The 22,192-nt window shown below is 31.4% G+C and overlaps 4 protein-coding genes across 4 annotated transcripts; 1 reads left to right on the plus strand and 3 right to left on the minus strand.

The window, feature by feature from the left end:
• Positions 1-31: 31 nt before the first annotated feature.
• On the minus strand, positions 32-10,730 carry LOC111426020 (lethal (3) 80Fj). The gene is made up of 20 exons (XM_023060357.2): positions 10,617-10,730; positions 10,458-10,557; positions 10,189-10,384; positions 9,945-10,131; positions 9,607-9,762; positions 8,864-9,116; positions 8,434-8,810; positions 8,062-8,380; positions 7,483-7,997; positions 7,241-7,419; positions 6,974-7,184; positions 5,264-6,289; positions 4,853-5,086; positions 4,357-4,798; positions 2,784-4,303; positions 2,132-2,704; positions 1,807-2,076; positions 1,405-1,752; positions 951-1,356; positions 32-868 (listed from the first exon to the last, which is right to left on the minus strand). The coding sequence occupies exons 1-20, from the start codon at positions 10,629-10,631 to the stop codon at positions 267-269; spliced, it is 7,929 nt and encodes a 2,642-aa protein (XP_022916125.2). The 5' UTR covers positions 10,632-10,730; the 3' UTR covers positions 32-266.
• A 1,588-nt stretch (positions 10,731-12,318) lies between these two features.
• Positions 12,319-14,689, minus strand: LOC111425887 (uncharacterized). The gene is made up of 7 exons (XM_023060181.2): positions 14,164-14,689; positions 13,969-14,119; positions 13,722-13,918; positions 13,429-13,664; positions 12,683-13,119; positions 12,540-12,630; positions 12,319-12,475 (listed from the first exon to the last, which is right to left on the minus strand). Exons 1-7 carry the CDS (start codon positions 14,388-14,390, stop codon positions 12,339-12,341), a joined length of 1,476 nt encoding a protein of 491 aa, XP_022915949.2. The 5' UTR covers positions 14,391-14,689; the 3' UTR covers positions 12,319-12,338.
• Positions 14,690-14,792: 103 nt separating this feature from the next.
• On the plus strand, positions 14,793-18,023 carry LOC111425958 (carboxypeptidase M-like). The gene is made up of 7 exons (XM_023060249.2): positions 14,793-15,032; positions 15,110-15,237; positions 15,297-15,606; positions 16,465-16,599; positions 16,659-16,783; positions 16,846-17,022; positions 17,073-18,023. The coding sequence occupies exons 1-7, from the start codon at positions 14,837-14,839 to the stop codon at positions 17,358-17,360; spliced, it is 1,359 nt and encodes a 452-aa protein (XP_022916017.1). The 5' UTR covers positions 14,793-14,836; the 3' UTR covers positions 17,361-18,023.
• A 148-nt stretch (positions 18,024-18,171) lies between these two features.
• Positions 18,172-19,611, minus strand: LOC111426019 (uncharacterized). The gene is made up of 2 exons (XM_023060356.2): positions 19,504-19,611; positions 18,172-19,120 (listed from the first exon to the last, which is right to left on the minus strand). Exons 1-2 carry the CDS (start codon positions 19,522-19,524, stop codon positions 18,344-18,346), a joined length of 798 nt encoding a protein of 265 aa, XP_022916124.2. The 5' UTR covers positions 19,525-19,611; the 3' UTR covers positions 18,172-18,343.
• Between the last annotated feature and the right edge of the window lie 2,581 nt (positions 19,612-22,192).

Raw genomic sequence — 22,192 nt, forward strand, 5'->3', positions numbered from 1 at the left:
ATTTTTAATAACGACAAGAAGAAAAGAACTATTTCAATACTAAATTTTATTTTATATGTATAACGCACGGGAGCACTGTAACAAAATTTCAAGGGTTGTGTGTTAAATAAACAGTTTGTATTCTGATGGTAAAGATACAAAATGTACAATAATAATCCTAACGTTATTAAAGAGCTAGTAGTCATAATAAAGTTAAAGAAGTTGAAAATAAAAATCGAACGAACAACATCTATCAGACTTAAATCGTACGATAAACACCCATTTGATCAAGTCAGTAAGGTGTCGTCTAGTTCATCTTCTTTGCCCTCCGGTTGAAGCATAATTTTCTTCAACACCTTGCTGATTACATCCTGAAGTGATTCCCTTGCTCCAATATCCAAAATACTTAAACATTTTTGATTCATTTCATCACCTTCTTTTAATCGTAAAACGGCAATCAACGCGATCTCCGAATTCGCTTTCACATAGCTGTTCTTTTCTTTCGTTCCATTGACCAGCATTGGAAGTAATAACTTCAGAAATTCGGGCGTCATTTTATTGGCGGGTACAATTTTTGCCAAATGAATACAGACTTTTGCAAATAACTGTTTTACATCGTTACTATTGTTATTCATTTGCTTTACAAACGGTCCAAGTACATTAATTGGAAGTGTTAAATCATTCATCATCAAATACTGTAGAAGATAACCGCATGATCTTATCGCTGTTTGAGTAACAACCATTGTATCTGATGTTAATTGTGATAAAATTGTTTTTTCTATCTTGGGTTGGTATTGTTCTACCCACATAACTTCTGGACATTCTTTCAGAGATACTGATAAAGCTGCAGCCCTTCCATGTTTTAACATCCAATCGCAAGATGAATCAGCTACAAAAAGAATTCACAACATTTTAAAACATACAAACTTATGATGGACACAATTCGTAATTGGAGAATTATTTTTACTCACTTAAAATATGTTCTGTAATTGTGGCATTTAATTGTTCTGGAGGTAACCATTTACATAAAGCACCAAGACAACCAGCTGCTATTAAGCGAGTGGTATCTTCTTGATAACTAAGTAATCCAATTAAAGTACTGTGAATTTGTTTTCTTAAGGAATCGGATATTTTATCTCCAGCAGGAGCAACAATTCCTCTTAAAGCATGTAACGTTGTTTCTCTTATAGCCGATTCTTCGCAGCTTTTAACCGTTCCGTGTAATTCCAAAAATAACGTTTCTGGTTTTTGATGAATCGATATTAAATGACTCAAAGCTCCAGCTGCTTTTAATCGAACAGTACGGTTTTGGTCGTTTAACGCTTTTAGGAACGTTGTTTGAAGTTGGGGTATAAATTGTTTAAGCATTGCACCAACCTTTAAATTTAATATTTATATGGATGAAATAAAAACATTATTTATTACCTTAGCTAATAAGAGGGCCAACGTTTCCAAAACAGCAATCTTAACATTTGCACTAAACCTATCCCCTAATATCCTAATTAAAGGTCCAGTTATGGCAACAACACATGGTTGAAGCGCTTGAGCGTTAGTTACTTTAATAACTTCACCCAAACCTTGAGCAGCGGCTTCTTTTTCGTCTCCATCTCCATTTAAAATTGCTTCGCGGAAAATCGGTAGGATTGGTAAAATTCCTTTTGGTAGACAAAAACCTGGTAAAGTATCGGAAGTTCCTTTCATATCGGAAATTGCGTATCTTACTGCTTGACGCACATCAGGTACATAAGTGGAAAGTTGTTTTGAATCTAATGACTAACAAAAGATATATTAGATTATAATAAGCAAGGCGGTGATTTTTTGATTTACTTTTGTAACTGCATTTAAAGCTTCCCAAGCTGTCCTTAAAATTTCTTTATCACTATCAGTACACAAATGAACAATTCCTCGAAGTAATTGCGGTACATGAGTGGTGTATTGAGCTTTCGAATTAGCACAAAATGCGCATAAAAGTGTAACGGCTCCTTTACGTTGTTTTACGTTGGTAGTTCGGCTACTCTCAAGTAATGTATCAATTACTGTTCTGATTCCAGTTTCGTCCATAACAGACAAAACCACAGCTTGGCAGTATTCAAGTTGCTAAACAAAAATATGTTTACAAAAATTTGAATGTTATTAAAAATTGTTTATTTACTTGAGTTTCTTCTGGAGTCCCAATAGCGTCTGCTAAAGCTGTTTGCAATGCTGGTAAAATTCTTGGAAGATATTTATTCAAAGCTTCACCAGCCACTGAAGATAAAATGGAAAGGGCTTTTGTATTTGGTGGAGGTGCTGTTAATTGAGGGACCAAATACGGTAATACAACCCTAGATTTAATTGCCATAACTTGACGTAACCCATCTAAAGTCCATTCAACAAGCTGAGCGTCATCAGAATTATTTAATTGATTAAGCATTGGTGGTAAAATATCATCTAAAGCTCGTGAACCAACTGTGGAATGCAAACTATCAAAAGTTTTCGCGGCAGCTTGACGAACTTCCGGTAAAGGATCGCAAAGTGCTTTTCGAACAGTTGGCACCAAAGAATTAACAAACGTTAACACCATTTCTTTAGACGTTGAAGTCATTATTTCAGATAAACCAATACAAACGCCTTGTCTTTGATCGGGTTGGTCCGATTTTAATCCGTGTTCTAAAATCGGGATGATTTCTGGAAGTACTCTTTCACCTAATTTTCGAACTAAATCACCCAAAGTTCTTGCAGCAACCTAAAATAATATAGGCACATTTAATATTTGCACTTTCACCAGTCTGATGGAAATTAATTTTTTTTTTTAATCATCTCACCTGTCGTTTATCATAACTATCACTAGCTAAACAACCCAATAACAAACTGAATAAAGTTGGTAAAATTTCCCTTAATGTTCTTGGTGTATTTGTAACAACAACCTTCCAAACATGAAGAGCAGCTTGGCGTACCATTAAAGCGACATCAGAACGCCCCATATAAAGCCCTGCAAGAACTCTATTTCGACGTTCGGCGCCTAAAGCTTGAATAATTGCCAAATGAGATTGTTCAGTTCCAAAATTATCATCTTCACTAGCAGTTTCAGTACTCATTTTTCCAGTAACGCCAGATATTCTATACAAAAGATCTCCTAATAATTGTACAGAGCTGTAGCGAATCCTCCAATTATCATCAAATAATCCTCTTTCTAACTCTGGAAGTAATAACAAAATTGCTGAATCTGCATAGAGATTAACGATGCGTTGTCCGGCTTTTAAGGCTGTATCTCGAACGTATTCGTTTTCGTCAGCTAATGCTTTTAGAATTGGATTAATAATTTGTCCAATGTATGGAGTGAATTCCGTGGTAAATACTACCGGCATGTAAATAAACATCATGATGTAACCATCTTTGACATGAGGGGCTATATCGGTGCGTTCAGCTGTAGCAATGATTTCGGGCATTAATTTATGGAGTTTTTCAACTCCAAGACCTCCAACGACTTCTGATAAACCTTGAGCAGCTCCGGAACGATCAACAGAACTACTTTCTGATGTTAAAGTTTGCATTAACCAAGGCAGGAGATCTTCAAAGCTGGATTCTCCCATTCCACGAACCATCGCACCAAGCGCTCGTGCACTAACGCTTCTTACTTCTGGGACTGGATCGAGTAATGATGTTTTAAGTCCAGGTATAATTGTAGGAAGATATGGTGCTAAATCTTTTTGATCAGTTAAAGAGTACATATTTCCAATAATCTGTGCTGCCATTTTTCTTGTTTCTGTAGATCGATCCATAAAAGCTCTTTGTACAACTGGCATGATTAAAGCTAAAGATGGTGCATCGATAAAATGTACGAATTGAGTATCTAAAAGAACTTGTAAACAATTTGAGGTTTTATTTGATGGATCTTGCACTGCTTGAAGTAAAACCGGAACGATCGCTTGAATTTCTGGGTTTCTAATAACAGAGCCGATAACGCGCAAAGCTTCGGTGCCAGCTTCTTGAACTTTTGTATGGGAATCACTAAGAACCTCGATTAATTTTGGAACGATACTAGGAAGGCAGGATGATAATTGTTTTGGAGCACAATAAGCCATCGCGCCGAGAAGTTCAATAGAACCGGTTTTTGTTCGCCATGAATCTTCTTCTAAAGCTCCTAATAAAGCTGGTAAAACCAATTTGACACCGTGTCCTGAGAGTTTACTCATAACAACTTTAGCCATATCATCAGTTGCATTACGAACGTATTGACTAGAATCACCAAAACATTGCAATAAATGAGGAAGTACATGAACAATGTACGGCTCAAATAATTTCCCCAACATTTGAAACAACATTTCAAATGCAAATAATGCCCCTGAAAGTACATTAAAAAAAATAAAATATATTTTATGATTCAGAACTATGTACCTTCACGATGTTTATAATTTTTCTTATCTTGTATAGCATCAGTTAATTTCGTCATAATATCGAGTTGTTTTAAAGCAAGAATACCCATTCCTTTTACTAAACCAGCTAAACCATAAGCAGCCCCTTTTCTTTCGCCGTATTTATCGCTTTTAATTAATTGATGAAGCAATTTATTCACAAGACCGGGAGCTTCATCTTTAATTGATGGAACTAAGAAGGGAAGACAATTCGCAACGGATTCTTGTACTTGTTGTGATGGTGTCGATAAAGCTTGGATTAACCTCATAACGATCGGTTTAATTCGAGCGTCATCTTTATCTAAATGTCTTGCCAAAGATCCCATTAAAACAACCACTGCTTGTTTTACGGCATCGAAATGAGCTTGTTTTGAAGATTTATCTAGGAAGTTCTCAAAAACTGGAAGTAAAGTGCTTACTGTGTCCTAAAAAAAATAATGAAATGAAAAATTTTGAAAATGAGAGGTTGGATTAATTACTTTTCCGTGTAAATCAACAATTTTTAAAGCAGCAGCTAACATTTCTTTTCGAACTTTTTCTTGCCGGTCCCCTAAAGAGGTGGATACGAAAAATTCTATTAACTCCCCAATGACATCGTAATCTAACAGTGGAGCTATTCGGCCCAAGGCTAGGGCTACACCTCTACGCGGATGCCAAACGTCGATAGGTTTTTCGATTTCTCTTCCAAACTCATCCAATTTTGGGGCAATAAGCTGTTTATAAATTAATAAAAATGTATAATTTTTAATTATAATTATTTTACAGATGTTACTTAATGTAGAGTATTTAAAACAATACAAAACAAATTTAATGAAAATATTTTTGAATCTCTCCATATATTTCAATAACATTAAAGAACATCTTATACAAAATCTATTCAAACGACTTACATTTAACCTATCCTTATACAGTTTAATCAAATCAGTAAGAATACACTTTAATTGCTCTCGATCTTCACTAAGTAAAGCAGCAAGTGCTTCAGAAATAGCAATTTGAATGCATTCAACTGGATACTCCAAATCTTTTATTAATTGTGTGCAAAAACATGGCGGAAAATCTAAATAGGCTTCTTGCCAAAGCTTTTCGGCCAATTCCCTATTTTCTTCGATAACATCAAACTTGGTGATCCAAACTTGTTTACTGATTCTCAACATATCCTCTTCAGTTACAGCTGCGGTTGGGAAGGAAGATTTCATCGCTAAAAGTCCTCTTAAACCAGCATCTCTAACGACTTGCACTTGACTTTTTAACGATTCCAAAAGAACGACAATTTCATCCATCGTCGCATTAGTTGAAGATGCGTTTGCGATGTCTAAAAGTGTCACTTCCGCTTGGGATTGTAATCGAGCTTGTGTTTTACCAATAAGGTCTATTAATAACTCGAACATTTGTTTTCGAGGTAAATGAACTGGACTATAAAGTTCATCGTCATTATCGATTTTAACATGCTCAGAAAATATTTCCAAACACATATGAGTTGTCGTTTCATTTTTCCGAAACACCGCAATAATTATATTTCGCAATAAACTGAAAGAATACGCAAGAGCTGGAGTTGTTAACGGAGCAACCGGTAATCCAAGTTTTGATTTAACAGTTTTAAAATGAATGTATTCAACCAAATTGTTCATTGCTTCTTCTAACGGAAATTCTTGCCAAGCGGGATCTAAATCACAACTAGGCTTTTCAAGACGTAACGTCAAATTTGCGACTTTTTCCCCAGTCAAATTAAGTCGTTCGCTAAAAACAGCCTTTCTCAAATTTAGGTACAACTTCGTAAGGTGCGGGGCTGCTAGCGGTGATTGCATACTGGACAAAATGAACGGCAAAAGAGACCGTAAATGAAATGAACAATATTGTGGATTTCCCAAGAACGAAGCTTGAAGCATTGAAACGACTTTTAAAAGTGTCGTGTTTAACTAAAAAAAATAAATATTAAAAATTATAAAGTATAAATAGCAAGCATATTTTTTTAAGAGTTTTAACTTTAAAGCTGTTGATAAATATTCGATACGCTTCCTCAATCATAGGTATCAATTTACGCAGAAGAGCAAATTGTGACAGCAACCACATTCGCTGTTGTCAACTTTTAGATACATAATTGGGAGTGTGAAGAATAAAATAGGACCCAAAGAGGATGCAGAGTGAGTGAAAGTTAGAGAGTCCTTCCAGCAACAACTGGAGACTGTGCTGAAGTCGAGATAGAGACTTCTAGGAAAGGATTGAAGAAGAATGGGATGTGATTACAAAAGTAGCAAACGAATACCAGAACGAGTGACAGAAATGTGGAATGGTATGATGAAGATTGTAGGAGTATATGGATGAAAGAAGAATCAAAAAAAGTCTTTGGCGATGTAGGAAGACCTAGAAAGATGATACATGGTAGGACCTGAAGAAGATGGGGTTGGGATGTGAGGCATGAGGACAGAGGCAGATGAAAGAGGCTAAACTCAGAGGCAAAAACCCACCACAGGTTGTAGTCCCAAAGAATAAAGATAACTTTAAAGTTAAAATATAGGTAAATCAGAATTATTATATAGATACTTGGGATTGATTTTGCCATTATCTCCATAATTTTGGGATACCTATATGATGAATAATACCTCAGTTAATTTTTCTCGAATAGCCTGTTCTTTAGCTTTTTGATTTTTGATCGCTTCTAATTGTTTAGGTGTATACTGAGGTTCCTTAACTTTCCCTTCCTTTTTCTTTTTGTCTTCTAATTCTCGTCGAAGTTGCATCTCTTCAAGTTGTTCTTTGTAACTATACGCTTTACTTTCGCGTTTCATATTCATTGCGTTATTATATTCATCCCTAACATTTTCAAATTAATCATTTTGATCACATAATAAAATAGCAATAAAACTCACCCAGGTAAAACGCTTTTATCATAAAGATCTCCTTCAGGCGTAAGATAAATGAAATAATCATCTTTAGTAATTTCCAAAATTTTTTGATTGGATAAATGACTGATAGAATACATAACGATATCGTCAAAAATCACATTTGCATTAATAGATGTTATTTTTGTTAAAGCATTTTCATAAACCTAATGAAAAATAAAAATAAATGTTTAAATTGAGTCTATGTACTTCATGTATAGAATATTTACTTGAGAATCTTCATATTCATAAATGAAAAGTTTTTTAATCTGCCCTGAATGTTGTGCAATCAAATTTTTTGGGCACACTTTTAAATGTTTAAGAATGGTTTCCCATAAATTTTTCATTGAAACCATAATTACTGGATGATGACAAGGCAACAAAGCATCGACAGCAATCAAGTTAACGTCTTCTGATGTTGTAGGAACTTGCGAACATAGTGTAGTGATGCAAGTAATAAACATACTAGATGGAATAATTTGGTCGAAATCTTTCTCGTTTTTCACTTGGATTTTATTGTTCGCAAATTTAGTGAATTGTTGGAGTAAATTCCGAATAAGTGCAACTCCTCCCAATTTAGATAATTCCTTCCTGGCAATATTCAAACATTTTTGACGAGAATTTTCGTAAGATCCAGATGTTAGACAGAAAAGCATTGCTTTGTATAACACTTCAGGATCGCCTTTAATTTTTTCTTGATAGTCAAGGAGTAATTTTGCAGATAATTCAAAAATACATTCAAAAGCTGCAAAGAGAAGTTGATGAATAAAAATGTGTACATTTCATTAATCAAATCCAAAATTATTTACCTTCTTCAGTTGCCAAAGACAGATATTTTTCTGAAAGAAATAATTGCTTTTCTAAATCACAAACAGTATTCCAAAAGTTGTGTAAATTGTCTTTAGGTGTTTCTGTAGCTGTTACTTTCAGAATAAAACAAGCAGCAAATAATCCTTCAGTTACAATCGGCGCTTGGGCTGGTTGAGCAACAGCTCTATCGATACTTTTTAGTAAAGTTGGAATTAATGGTAAAGAATGCGAAATCTTATTGCCTTTAAATAGCACGGTCATAAATTTAATGTATGATATCCTTAAAGTTGGAGTAGAATTCTTATTGTCCATACCAGACTGAAATAATATAAAATTTTATATATTAATCTAATTAAAACGTATTTTTATACCTTAATAGAATCAATAAGTTTTTTTGGATTATCGCCACAATAATTAGCACACCATAATCCTAAAACATCTAAAGCGCAGCAAAGAACCTTTTCGTTAACTTCAGTCTCAAATATCTTTACAAATTGATTGATGACGTTTGTTGTTAATTGAATTGAATTTGAACCGTTAATGTCGTGATAACTAAGATTTCCAACACCTAATAAAACGCTTATTTTGTGTGTAATAACCGTTAATTTCCCATCAGATCCATTAAAAACCCCACAAATGTGAGTAACAATCTTATCAAGTACGGAAACGCTTTTGATTTTTTCCGCCATCATTTTGCAAGCAAAAACTGCATCATCCCTGGTTAAATCATCGGTAGAATGTAAATTAACTAAAAGTAATATCATAAAGAATTAAGGTTTAAATCAAAATTTAACTTCTTACCGCTTAAACTTTTTCCAATATCAAAAGCACAATCACTAATATCGATTGTTAAGCCACCTAAAACTAGACCTACACATTCCACGATAACTTCAGGACTTCTGAGAAGAGCTTTTTGTAAAGCTGGCAGTAAAGATTTTGAAAATTCATCGTAAGTCATCGTTTTTAAGAATGGATAACAAGCTTGAACATAGGTTTTTTGAGGTTTCTTTTTGCAAGTTACAAAAGATTTTATGAAGGTGTCAATAAGGGATGGCTAAAAATGTGAATGTAATTAGAATTTCGTTTCTTCTTGGAAAAGGTTAATTGCCAAGTGAAAAACTGCTTGAATTAATTAATTTTGTGTTTTTGAAAACTATGCGATAATAAATATAGGTGATATCACGAGAAACGCGAATGATTCATCGATTTCCGTTATTATTTTCTGCATACGGTACAGATATTACGCCGATAAGTTGAATGAATGTGCTATTTCGTACGTTTTCACGCGATGAGTCACTCTCCCTTCTGGTGGTATAGACTATACATCCAACTATATAAACTCTCTATATAAACATAGACTTATATAAAAATTACATTTTTTTAGAATTGAAAAATTGGAATAGCTTAAACCTAAAACTTTCAAGTTTATTAAAGTTGTCCATCTCCACAAATATCTAATAAAGAGACTTTCAAAAGATTTTTTTTATATTTTATTCCAAATATTTATTCAAAGCAGTTTTTGTTTTGGCTGTAGAGATAAATACCTTGTATGGTTTAATTTGTTCTAGTTCATTATTTGAGGATAAATATTGGCAAACTGCAGAAGATAAAATAATAACATTTGGAGATTGTTCCATTGACTTAAGAATGTCTAAGTATAGTTTTCCTGAATCTGGAATGGCTTGCCAAGAATGTTTCAACTAAAATATTATTGAATATTTTGTTATTTTTATCATTTTATCAAAAGATAATATAAAGTATACCCAAAAAAAATACAACAACACAAACAATCTATAAATATTTTATCTTTTTCATAATAAATATTGCACAATGTAATGAAAATTTTAAAAATGTTTGAATTTTTACATATAGGTATACTTACAGCTACAATAGCTTTCGAGGTTCTTTTATTAGTTCCAATTGAAGCAATGCTGGTATATAAAATTGATTGTATTTCAACCAATTTTGGTAAAACCATTTGTAAAAGTTCTCTATCACTTTTAGATGCATATTCATACAATATACAAGTAGATCTCAAAAGATACAAGCAGTTTTTGGAGGTGCTTGTTCTAAAATAAAACATTTACCTATAAAGGAAAACTATTGCTTTCAAATCAATAACTTACGTTGCTATTAAACTTTTATACTGATTTGTTATGTTTAAATAAACGGGTAACATAAACTTGATAGTTGGTTTGATTTGTTTATTTGCAATGAAATGTAGCAATTTTTTAATCAAATGTTGGGAATAACTACCTTCATATAACGGAATCACCATGTAAAGTACTTTACATATTTCCTTGACACTGTTTTCATCCAAATCTATAAAAATCCCAAATGAATAATTTAAACTCATTACATAAAATAAGTTTAAAAAAGTTTTTAGATTAGTTACCATTTGGAGAATTTTCAATAATATAATCGACAGATTCTTTGCGCCCCTTCAGACTGGTTTCTTGCATCTTGAAGTAAACATCCTTCAATATTGAGGAGATCTACGGAAAGTGAAATATAAAAATGGAGTTGTAAATGTTCTCTATAGTTTTTAAGCTACCTGCGGATCGCCCATTTTCAATAGAAACCATCCGAATCTTCGATTTAATAATTTTTATCCGGCTTTTGCACTACCGCACGTTTCGGACGTGTAATCTAACCTCAAACGTCATCCGCTAACACTAAAAATGATTTTTAATGTCAACGGCGACATCTATTATCGAGTTATTGAAATTTTAAAAAAATATTTATTTTTTTATTATCTATTTTACAAATTGTACAAGTATTATAATATAAGAAGTACAATTTAAAATAAACGTAAACAAAGCTGAATATTCCATATTAAAAAATCCTCCAGCTGAAATAGTAGCTGGTTGAGTTCCTGATTTTTGTGCCATAATAATAAGGTCGTTTTTGAGTTGCTTTATTTCTTGTGAATTATCTTGTAAAGTGTGGATTAATAAGTAAGACCAACCGGCTACTTTTTTAGACTCCTTTGTTATATTGTTACCAATTCCCGATAACATCGTAATTGCTAACTGAAATTTAAAAAAAAGTTTTATATACAGAGTGTTTCAAAAGTAATGTACCGTACCATATCAAAAACTGTATATGATTAAATCATTGAGGTCTTATATATAATTATATATAAGACCTCAATGGATTAAATAAATAATTTACTTACAAATGATGTTGCTATGGCTTTTGCGCAATAATAATGAACTAGAACATCGTCATTATTGCTAACTCCAATAGTTTTGTCTCCACGAGTAAGTAAAATAAAATTGATTGAATGTAAAATGTCCATCATGCAAAACATGGAAATGCTAAATAACGTCAATCCGAATAAATTATTAAATAATGACACTAATTCATCGGTTCCTTCGTAAATCTTTATTGAATTAACAAAATTTCGTAAATTTTCTTCTTTTAGTGCTTCTTCTCGACTATTTTTTAATATATCATTTACCAAACGAAAATTATTTCTTGCTGTTCTGGCAATTTTTTCTAATAATCTTACTAAAAATCCGTAGTAAATGTCCAAAATGTGTTGAAGCAAGTAAAATTTTATAATCGATTCGCCGAAAATTGCTGACCAGTACATTAAATGAAAGGTGGCTCCTAAAGCTGCCATGAATAGCTGAAGAAAGAGATCGATGTAAAAATGAATTTTATCTTCTTTGTTATGAAAATCTTTTACTAACGAATCGATTTCATATAATTTTATCACCAGGTTTTCGTAATCATTAAATTTAAAAAAATATATGTTTAGAGTAGCGTGAACGATTACCACGGTTAAAAGAAAAAGGTGTAAAATATCTGTTAATATTATGGTGAAATACAATTTGGGATAAACCAAAATCGATTTAACATATAAATTATACCCAAAATCAGTAATTATTAGCAAAATCCCAGCGGATACTAGCACTTTTTGTGGGATATATCTTGATAATTTTTTGTTTATGGAATTAAAAGTAGGCGTTAAACCAATAACACTACAAGCTTTTAGGTACAATTTAAACATTTTTCTTGGGTATTATTTGATTTTCTAACGAAATAAAGCAACACAGCTTATTTTATAGGGAAATGTTCTTAAAGTATTCGTTAAATAAATGGTTTATTTATGGCCTCTAAAAGGTATTGATCGTTTAAAAACACTTTTTAAAAGGCTCAATTTTTCAATACGATTTTTTTGTCGATTTAACCTTACACATAAACAAATTTCAGTGCGGAAACCGGTGCAAAATAAAATAAAATTAGAATTAAACACTAATTAATTTTATTAATTACTAGTTTTTGAATGTTCCTCAAATTTTTTTACAATTTTTAACAGAACTTCATTTTGTCGTTGCATCTTTTCGATATTTTCGTTGTTGTCCTTAATCTGTTTCATCATATCCAAAAAAGGATCGCCTTTAACTAGAATAAAAGTACAAAAAGAGTTTATAAAAACTAACAGGAATCTGAAATAAAACGTGATTACCTTCCATATCTCCCGATATATTTTTACTGTTAACTATTTGCATAGAATTATTTAAGTTTTCTTCTAATATCGTACTGGAGTTAACCACATCCTGCATTTGAACGATTAAGCTTATTTAAATGAAAAATTTAAACAAATATTACCTCAACACAATTAAAAAAACTTTGAAAACTATTCATGTTGTCTTCTACTAAAACCCAACTTTCCGAGACATTTTCTTCGATACCTTTGCAGGTATTTTCAATGGAATCGATGGAATCCGCGATTCGTTGTACGTTGATTCTAAGTTCTTTGTTCTGTGTAGTAATATTATCGTTTGTCTCTTCTGCGCGAGCAAACCGTGCTTTCCAAAGAGCTTTCTCTGATTTTAAGAGCTCCTCCTGAGACAATAAACGTTTGTTGTTCATTCTAAAGTTTTCGAGTTCTTCCTGTAATTCCTTAATGTTAGCAGTTTGACTTTCTACTACTGATTCAAGCTGTTTATATTCGACTTTGTGCCATTCCATTTCGTCTTGTGCGCGTTTTTTATTTTTTAGCAATTTGTTGATAATATTATTTAAAATTAAGTGTTGTTGTTGTTCTGAAAATACAAGCATGTGGTTTTATTGTTGTCGATTATACTATATAGATAAAGTTGGGGTTTTTCGACTCTTATCAAAACAATGATACAAAGAAAAAAAAATGGTTTAACCGCATGGTTGGTTAAGTGTTATAATGTTCTTTGTTTTGATATAAAAAAATATTACCTCGATATGGTGTGTTATATCTCTTGGAGTACTGTATCAATCTTATTTTTTATGAACTTAAAATTTAATAAATGTTGTTCATGTGAAAATTTGACAAATAAAATAAATCAAAAATAATAAGTCAATTCACCTCATTATTATACCTTTTAATTTAAATTCTTCCAACTTGTTTATATTTTCTTCCAATTCTCTAATTTTATTTAAAGATTCCTGAAGAGCTAAATCTAAATTTTCCAGTTGATTTTTTAGACCACCTAAATTCGCCTCTAGTTCTGAATTTCTGTAAGTCAAATCTCGAACGTCTTTGTTTATGGCATTAGTTAACAAATCAACGGATTCCTCTTGAGTAGACGTAAATATTAGGCTTTTCATTTTATCTCTTAAATCAATATAACATTTTAGAAACTTCTTAACGATAAACGGATTTGATATTTACTTTGCTATGGACACAGATCTGTTTTCTCCAAGTTTTGATAATTGATCTGCGATTAATTTAATACATTTTAATGAGATGGAACATGAGGAACATTGAACAATGTTGGTGTTGATTTGGGTTTCTTTATCTGATTTATTCGATAACTCTTTAGGATTAGGTGCAATTAATTTTGTGGTTTCATCAAGTTTGCTATTGTTCTAAATTAATTAATTTCTTTCTGATACTTTGCATTCTTTTTATCACTTACCTTAAAATTAATTAAATTTTTAATTTGTTCATACACGTTCGTTACTATTAAACTTAGCGTCATTTTCTCTGGTTTAACAACACTTTTATGAATATTTTTACTAGATGTATCATCTAAAAGATATAAGCAAGAACCTAAAATGGAATAAATCCTAAAATTTTAATTCAAATAAATTCAAAACATTAAAAGATTCACCGATCAATAATTAATTCTAAACAATCCATATAATCTTCATCAGATTCCATTTTTAAATTGTAAATATTTTCTGGATTATACACTATAGGTTGGTTTGGATGTAACCAACTCATGGCTGGTTGATTCAGGGAAGTCGAGTGATTCAAATCATCAAGACGTTTGAGATCTTGTTTAAGAGAGTGTTTTAAATGATTATTATCGAATTTAAACGATCGGTTTGATAGCATTATAAAATTGTTAAGGTTGTCAATTTCAATTTTTTGGTTTGATTAATCTTTCATTTAAAATAAATAAATTGTGGGAAGAGAGAATGATGTCATTGTAAGGAAATGGTTTACTTTATCTGCGTTTTCTTTTCTTTTAACCAATTCCATAAAGTAAGATAATAAAATATCAACTACAACCTCTTCGTAAACATCTCGGATTCTTTGCCATGCGTAATATAGCAAAGTTATCATATAGCTGACATCATTTTTTAAGGAAAAATCCTTACACAATCCTAATGTTAAGCACGGAACTCTTTAAAAAATCATTAGCGAAGAGATTTGCTTTTATATTCGGTTGCTTATCAAAAAGCTCACGTCATCGTTTGTAACAAAAGTAGAAGGGGATATTATTCCTACTGCGCGCCTGATTATTTTCAGTTATTCTCAGTTTGTATTTAGTTTTAACAATGCGTTTGTTTAACATATTTTGTGTATCTTTTATCATAGTCCTAAGATTGAAATCTGTACAACTTTTAGACTTCGAATTTCATAATAACAAAGCTTTAACTAATGTTTTAAAAAATTTTTCGTCGATGACTCGCAATGGAATTGATGTGAAGATGTATTCTATTGGAAAATCTACAGGTATACACGACGTAAAAAGTAAGTTTACACTAGAACTTTGTGATTTTGATTTAATTCGAGTTTCCTACAAATTATTTTTGTTAATTTTGAATTAGGTGAAGATATGTGGGTTCTTGAAATAACAGCCGCTCAAAATTTGACTGGAATTCCTAATGTAAAATTGATCAGCGGTGTTTTTGGAGATGAACACATTGGAACTGAAATTTTACTTCACTTCGTAGATGTAAGATTTTTTAAAATACATTTCGAAAATTTAAATTAGTTGTTAATTTTATCAATTAGTACTTAATTAGTTCCTATGAAACTGAAAAATCTGTCAAGTATCTTTTGGACAATACAAGAATTCATATTTTATCACGAATGAACCCAAGTGGTTATCCTATCACTCACGGGAATCCGTTTCGGTATGATTTGGATACAATGTTTCCAGATCTTTATAAAGGTCCACATGGAACACCGCAACTTGAGTCCGAAGCAGTTATGAAATGGATGAACGATAATTATTTTGTCCTTTCTGCAACTTTAAATTATGTTTACAATAATTTTGATACGATGGAAATAATTTATCCATACAACACAAAAGATTTACATCGTAAGTAAGATTTCTTTAATAAATGTTTAACATTTTTGTTACATAAAACTAGATTTAAAGAGTTCCAATTGTTTCACATTTTTGATCAGTTATGTTGAAGTTCAGTGAATCTTCCTACTGAGTCTAAAACTCTGTTCACGTTTATTGATCTCGACTTTGCGAGGCATTTCTGAAGCATAAATACAATAGAATGACTTCTGAAAATCTTTTCTGGAACATTGGAATTGATAGCATTTAAAGACTTCCCATCAACTTAAAAGATCTTAGTCAGAGACCCCAATTCAGATTTGCTGTTATCAAATCATTTCAAAGGTTTATTATTTATTTATTCATTCATTAATAGTGTAGGATCACATATGATTATTATCAGAGTCTTTATGATGGGGCTTGTATTAATTCAACTCTGTACTCTTCAATATCGGGTTCAATGTGGCTGCTTAGTACTATTGAGAACGCCAACTAATATTCATTGCTTCAGTACATGCCTGTTTGCACATAAGTAATAATAATGATAACCAGAGGCGTCGACTAATTATAAAAGCGTCATAGTTGTTTGCTTCTGCCTTCTTCTCTACTTCAAAATACAGAAGAATCAACTCCTTCGTCACTACCTTAACAATTGTAATCGAAGTATCACAACATTGTTTATTTATTCTAGTTTGGCTTTCTGCACTCAGGCTGTTGTTGGTGGCACTTCTAAGCTTATAGTACACCCAAGGTAATGTTAACGTGGCGTTCGTAGAATTGGAGTTTTCTGTTTTTCTGTTTTTTGCTATAGCTAAAAATTGGGCAGTCGATTTTATAAAGTCTTTGTTTATTGTAGACCAATACTTCTATCAGTTTATTTATTTATTTTAGAGACATCAAAAGAGTCGATAACATCAGATAACGATGTTTTTAAACATTTAGCTAACGTATATTCTACAAATTATCACTCAAATATCGAACAAGAAATTAATATCAGAAATGGAGCTAAAACTAGACCAACACTACGTTAGTATTATTACTTAATGATAAAAACCAGAGATTACAAATTTATTCTTAAATTTTAGGTACGATGCAAGATTACAATTACTTTAAACATGGTTGTATGGAACTGAATATAAAGATTGAGGATTCGAGTAAATACAAGAAGAATACAATGAAGATTCAACAATCATTTGAAAATAATAAAAAGGTAAATATATAAATAAATAGATATAGACTTAAAACACTTTCATATTAAATAATACATTTTAGGCTTTAGTAGAATATTATCTTCAGGCAAATCAAGGTGTATTCGGGGTGATTAGAGATTCTGAAACCAATGAACCGATAATAGCTCGATTCAAAGTAATTGGGAGAGAAATGCTGTTTAAAACGAATGCTGCTGGAGAATTTTGGAAAATTTTAGTACCTGGTAATTACAAAATTGAGGTGAGTCATTTGCTTTTGAATATCATACAAGTTCTACAATTATATAATAGGTTTCAGCGGACGGTTATTATAGACAAAATGTATCATTTCAAGTAAATTTAACAACACCATATCCACAATTGACACGTTTACAAATTTTACTTGTTTCCAAAAACACAGTAACAACGACAGAATCAACTCTAACGCAACCTCAATCAGAAATGAATACAATTCACCTGAAACATATTCCAGAAGTAATAGGACCAAAAATTGGTGCTCGAGTATCAAATGCAAATCGATATAACATTAATCTAATTTTGATATTTCTTTCAATACTTGCTTATGTGCTCTGTTATTAATGTTTTGTATATCTGAATTTCGCAAATAGGGGAACCCGTCCCATAAGTACATATCGTTCAAAGTGTTAAGACAGTAGGATAGTTTTCAACATTAGTTATATTTCTTTTAAGTCTTTGTATTATATGTCATACATATAGTAATTGTGATTAAAAAATAAATAGGGTGTAATATATTTGTGTAACTGCGTATCAAATTTGAATGAAATCTTGTAAAGTTTGATTGAGATGTTTTCACCCTTTGCAATATTAAATAGTATTTTGTAGAGTGGTGCTAGTTTTTCTAAAACTTTATTATTACATTCTATTTTCAGTTTTATAGTTTCAACTTTGTTTACTAACCGGTATTGTCGGTTGCCTATTCTAGAACGTGTTCGAATATTGATTCGTTAAATTAAACATTATTAAAGTTTATACCTTAAAATGTTTATCATGGAACGTTAAGGACTACTATCGTTGTTTACAGATTATTCTATGCTTTTTATCGATAAGATCTTTAATAAATTTTTTATTAAAGTTATCTATATCCCAACCTTCACAAAATTAGAATAAAATTGTAAAATTATTGTGATCTAGCTAAAATAATCAATGTTCCCATTTCCAATTATGTTATACAAACCCAAATTAATATACTATGTATCTTCTAAATAAAAATTTCGAATGTTATTTTGGACTTTTTTGATTAAATTAATAAAATTAATATTTTTTTTAGAGTACCAACATCCAACATTCAAAATGATTATTAGAGACTCATAAAATAGATAAAAATTCTTCTAAATATCAAGAGATTAATTTGGAAAAAAAGATAAAAAAGTACTTGAAAATAATTATTTTATTAAAAAATTATCCAAGTTACACCATAATATTAAAAATAAATAAGATACACTTAAAACTAATTGAAATCTTAACTATATAAAGTATGTAAGTACTTTGAGGAGTTTTAAAAATAAACCACATGTCAAATAAACGTGAAATAATCCACAAAATTAAAATAGAATAACATCAGATAGTTGAATTTCTAAGCACTTCTCGAAAAACGTGAGTTTTGTAAGAGGTAAACAAAATTTGTCTTCTTTCATAACCGATTCAATGCTATCACATAATCTGTCAATAGCACCATCTGAAGACTTACCGATGTGTTCTTGAAATTCTTGATATACCTTTTGTGTACTAGGTTGTTCGGCGAAAATATAAAATTGTTTTAAAAATTTTTCGTAACCTTCCGGAAGAGTATCCGCGTTTTGGCAACATTGAGCATAAGCTCCAAAACAATTCAATATATTTTCGTTAATATTCTTCAACTCCAATTTGACATCCATCATTTCTTTGTTTTTCGTTTGAATAACGATGTTTCTTGGCATGATAGTGAATAAGCAGAAATAAAAATTTTCAGTTGGTATTCCGGCCAATTGAGTTTTTAATTGAGGAGTAAGATCCATCCTCATGATTTTTTCATAAGTTTGAAGGTATTTGTGAAGAGGAACATCAGATTTTTGAGCATCACGTGGCGTTTCTGGATTGGTTATGAATCTCATCGATTTCATCGAAAGCAATTTCGTTTCTACAAATAGTGCGTATCTATTTTGCTTTGAATCTATTATTACCGCAATGATATGACCGAAATAATCCACAGATTCCGGTCCAGTAATTAACCAATAATCTTCGATGGTTTCGTCATTTGCCAATTGTGCCGCCAGTAATGTTATTCCTTGTTTAGCATATTTCATTATATCACTCTTTGCACCTGGATGTTTTGGAATGCGCTGAAATAATAAAAATTTTTTAGTCTCAAAAGAATAAATTTTAAAAAGACGTGATATTGCGCACAAAATATAAAAAATTGTTTACAAAACCACGTTTTACTACATAACATTTCTGATAAGATTGTGTTCTAATAGAAATTATAATTTTTATCATTCATTATTGATAAATCTTTCGAAGTAGATAACCTTCACGTATCTTTTGTTAAGCTTTGTAATCATATGTGAAAATTAATTTTCAATATTTTATAAATTTAATTATGAAAAAAATTATAATCTTTGATTAAAAACAATTTTAAGAACGTAAATAATTTAAAAAAAATTAAAAAAAATAAATTCCAATAAAATGAAATTTTACATTAAATTAATGATGAATTTGAACTTACTTGTGGTTTATCTTCGCACATGATGAAAAAGTTTTTTGTTTGTTTCGAACAAGTTGTGAGATCAGCAAACTACTGAAACGTTGTGAGATGCACCACGTTTGGTTAAAATTTATATTCGCTGGATATAAACACTTTTGAGTGTTCTGATAACATGTTTGATAACGAGATTTGCAATTTTTTTCGTCGGTCAATGATAATTCTAATACAATCGAGAATTTAAAAAAATTAGTAATGAAAATAGACCAAAACATAAAAACATATGTGATTGAGGTTTGGCGGGATTTTCTTAATAATATAGTATACCACTAAATTAGAAATAGTTATTATCAAATGATGGATCTCGCTGATTAGCCTTAATTATTTGACGAATATTTATTTTCAAACAATAGATTTTAGCTATCTATATCAGTAAGTTCTGACGAAAGCAAAATTTTTTCTCTGTGTAGTTGAGTGTTTACAATTTATTAACTAGTAGGAAATAACGAGTACTTAAAGTACACGTTAATGTGATTAAGTTTAAATTACATTAAAATAATTTGCTCTCCAACGAAGTCAATTTAGATAAAATATTTCTTATTCAAATGATTTCTATTATTAAAAAACACCTTTAAATGAATTAATTAAAGTGTTATTAAGCTATAATAATGTGTTTTTAAACATGGTTTCGAGTGCTTAAATAAAATTAGATCTAACGATCACTCGTAGTATGTGTGTTCATCAAAATTTTGAACTTTTTGGAGTCTTTATACACAAATTCAAGGACGGTATTAATTACAACGCATTCTGTGTCCAAAGTTAAAAACAAGAAGTGGTTGTTATTGTCAAAGAAAAGGAACCAAATATGTTTTATATAAACTGCTGTGTCATATCTCAGGATATCAGAGCACAATGCGACTTCAATTAGGTATAATATATGTATATTTGTTTAGCACTTAGTTGGCCAATCCACTTTGTTCTAGGTAAGTGCCATACAGTTTGTTAATGCCGGTGTCCTGCCGCAAAGTCTTCCGCCGGTTTAACTGGTCGATTATTACCTTAATTCCTCATTTTCATCCTTAGTCCCATTTGGTCTTCCGTTTTGTCATCGACGAGCAATGTTTTTAACAGCGCATTCGCTGGTTCTTTTCACCTTATAGTTCCCTCATTTCACTATTTCTAGTATGGATCTCTTCTCTTTGTGACATTCTCTGGAATCTTTTTCTAAATGTCTTCGTAGGAACGTTTCTGCAATTTGTTCCTTTTTTGTTTTATCAATACTTTGTTACATTCTTTCGTTTGCCTACATACAGAAGTCTTAACTCCTTGTTTTTGTCATCGTATTATGCGAGACTAGGGTTAACTGCAGACCTTATGGTACGTGTTAGCCGTGTTGTATCGTTATGGTCTTATTCCCTTATTCGCTTGCATCTTAATCGACTTAATTCGAGTATTTTCATTTTTAGTTGACTTAAGTCGATATCTGTTGCTAAAACAATGTGACAATGTAACATTTTATAATATTTGTATTAGTTTTTAGCAGTGCGTGAAGCAGATTTTGATTGGCACCCGGAAATTATAAAGGATAATCCTCATAGAGGTGTTCTAATACAGGAAAGTGATCCAGTATATCGTTGACAAATTACATGGAGCAAATTACTCTCATGTATTGGTGGGTGGTGTTAGGGAGTTTCAGAATAGTTCAAGTTCCGAGTGTTAAATATTCCTTGCCAGAAACGTGCCTTAGTAACAAAAGAGATTGAAGAAATTGACTTTAGCGCAGATTTTAATACAAAATATTGAGTATATGCTATTAAATATATTTGCCTTTCTGATGGTTTGTTGACTTTATAGATTTTGTTTTCTTAAAAAGACGTTAAAATAAAAATGTATAAAAAAGGAAACGTTTGTTCGTTTTTGTAAATTAAAGGAAATGACACCTAAGAATCTTGTAACGAGAAAATTCTGTTCACGACCGCGCCTTAAATTATGTTCGCAGTTAGAAAACGCACCTGCAATAGATGTGAAGAGATAAAGTGGTCGGGTACGCGAATGGGCCCGTTCTTTTCAATGGCCATAGATTTCAGAACCGCACAACCTCTCTCGGATCTTTAACGAGAAACAGTCCAATCAAAGCGGTATTTACGGCTGCGATGTTCGTATTGTCCACGTGGATAAAATCCAGTTTTAACAGTTACCGTGAATGGATTCTCACAGACTTTTATATTTCTTTAACACATTCATCCTTATGATTATAACCCATCTATTGTTAGTGTTGTTGAAAAATATATAAACAAAAACTAGCGATACAATTCCAAATACCATATATTTTTGTCCCATATCGATTTGCCAATTACGAAATCCGATAACCAATGGACGTGTATGTAATGTGCAATGTTATTCTTTCATTAATAAAATCGGATTTTGGAATAAATTCGCAAATGAAATAAAACCTAACGTAAAAAAAATCGGTGTTAATCAGCTATATGTTCAAATAAATAGTTCTGTTGGCGGTTTGAATATATGATTTATATCTGTAACGTTTCATTATTAGTTGACATGATGAATGTTGGTAAGTAGTAGACAAAAAGGAAAAGGGATACGTTAACATGTAGGCCGTTATCTACGACGACAACATTTTTTACGCATACCTACACGATATATAGGGATTTATTCCATAACTTACGCGGCCGCATTACATAAGCGGCACGGC

This window comes from Onthophagus taurus, chromosome 2, assembly GCF_036711975.1.
Source record: "Onthophagus taurus isolate NC chromosome 2, IU_Otau_3.0, whole genome shotgun sequence".
NCBI classification, from domain to species: domain Eukaryota; kingdom Metazoa; phylum Arthropoda; class Insecta; order Coleoptera; family Scarabaeidae; genus Onthophagus; species Onthophagus taurus.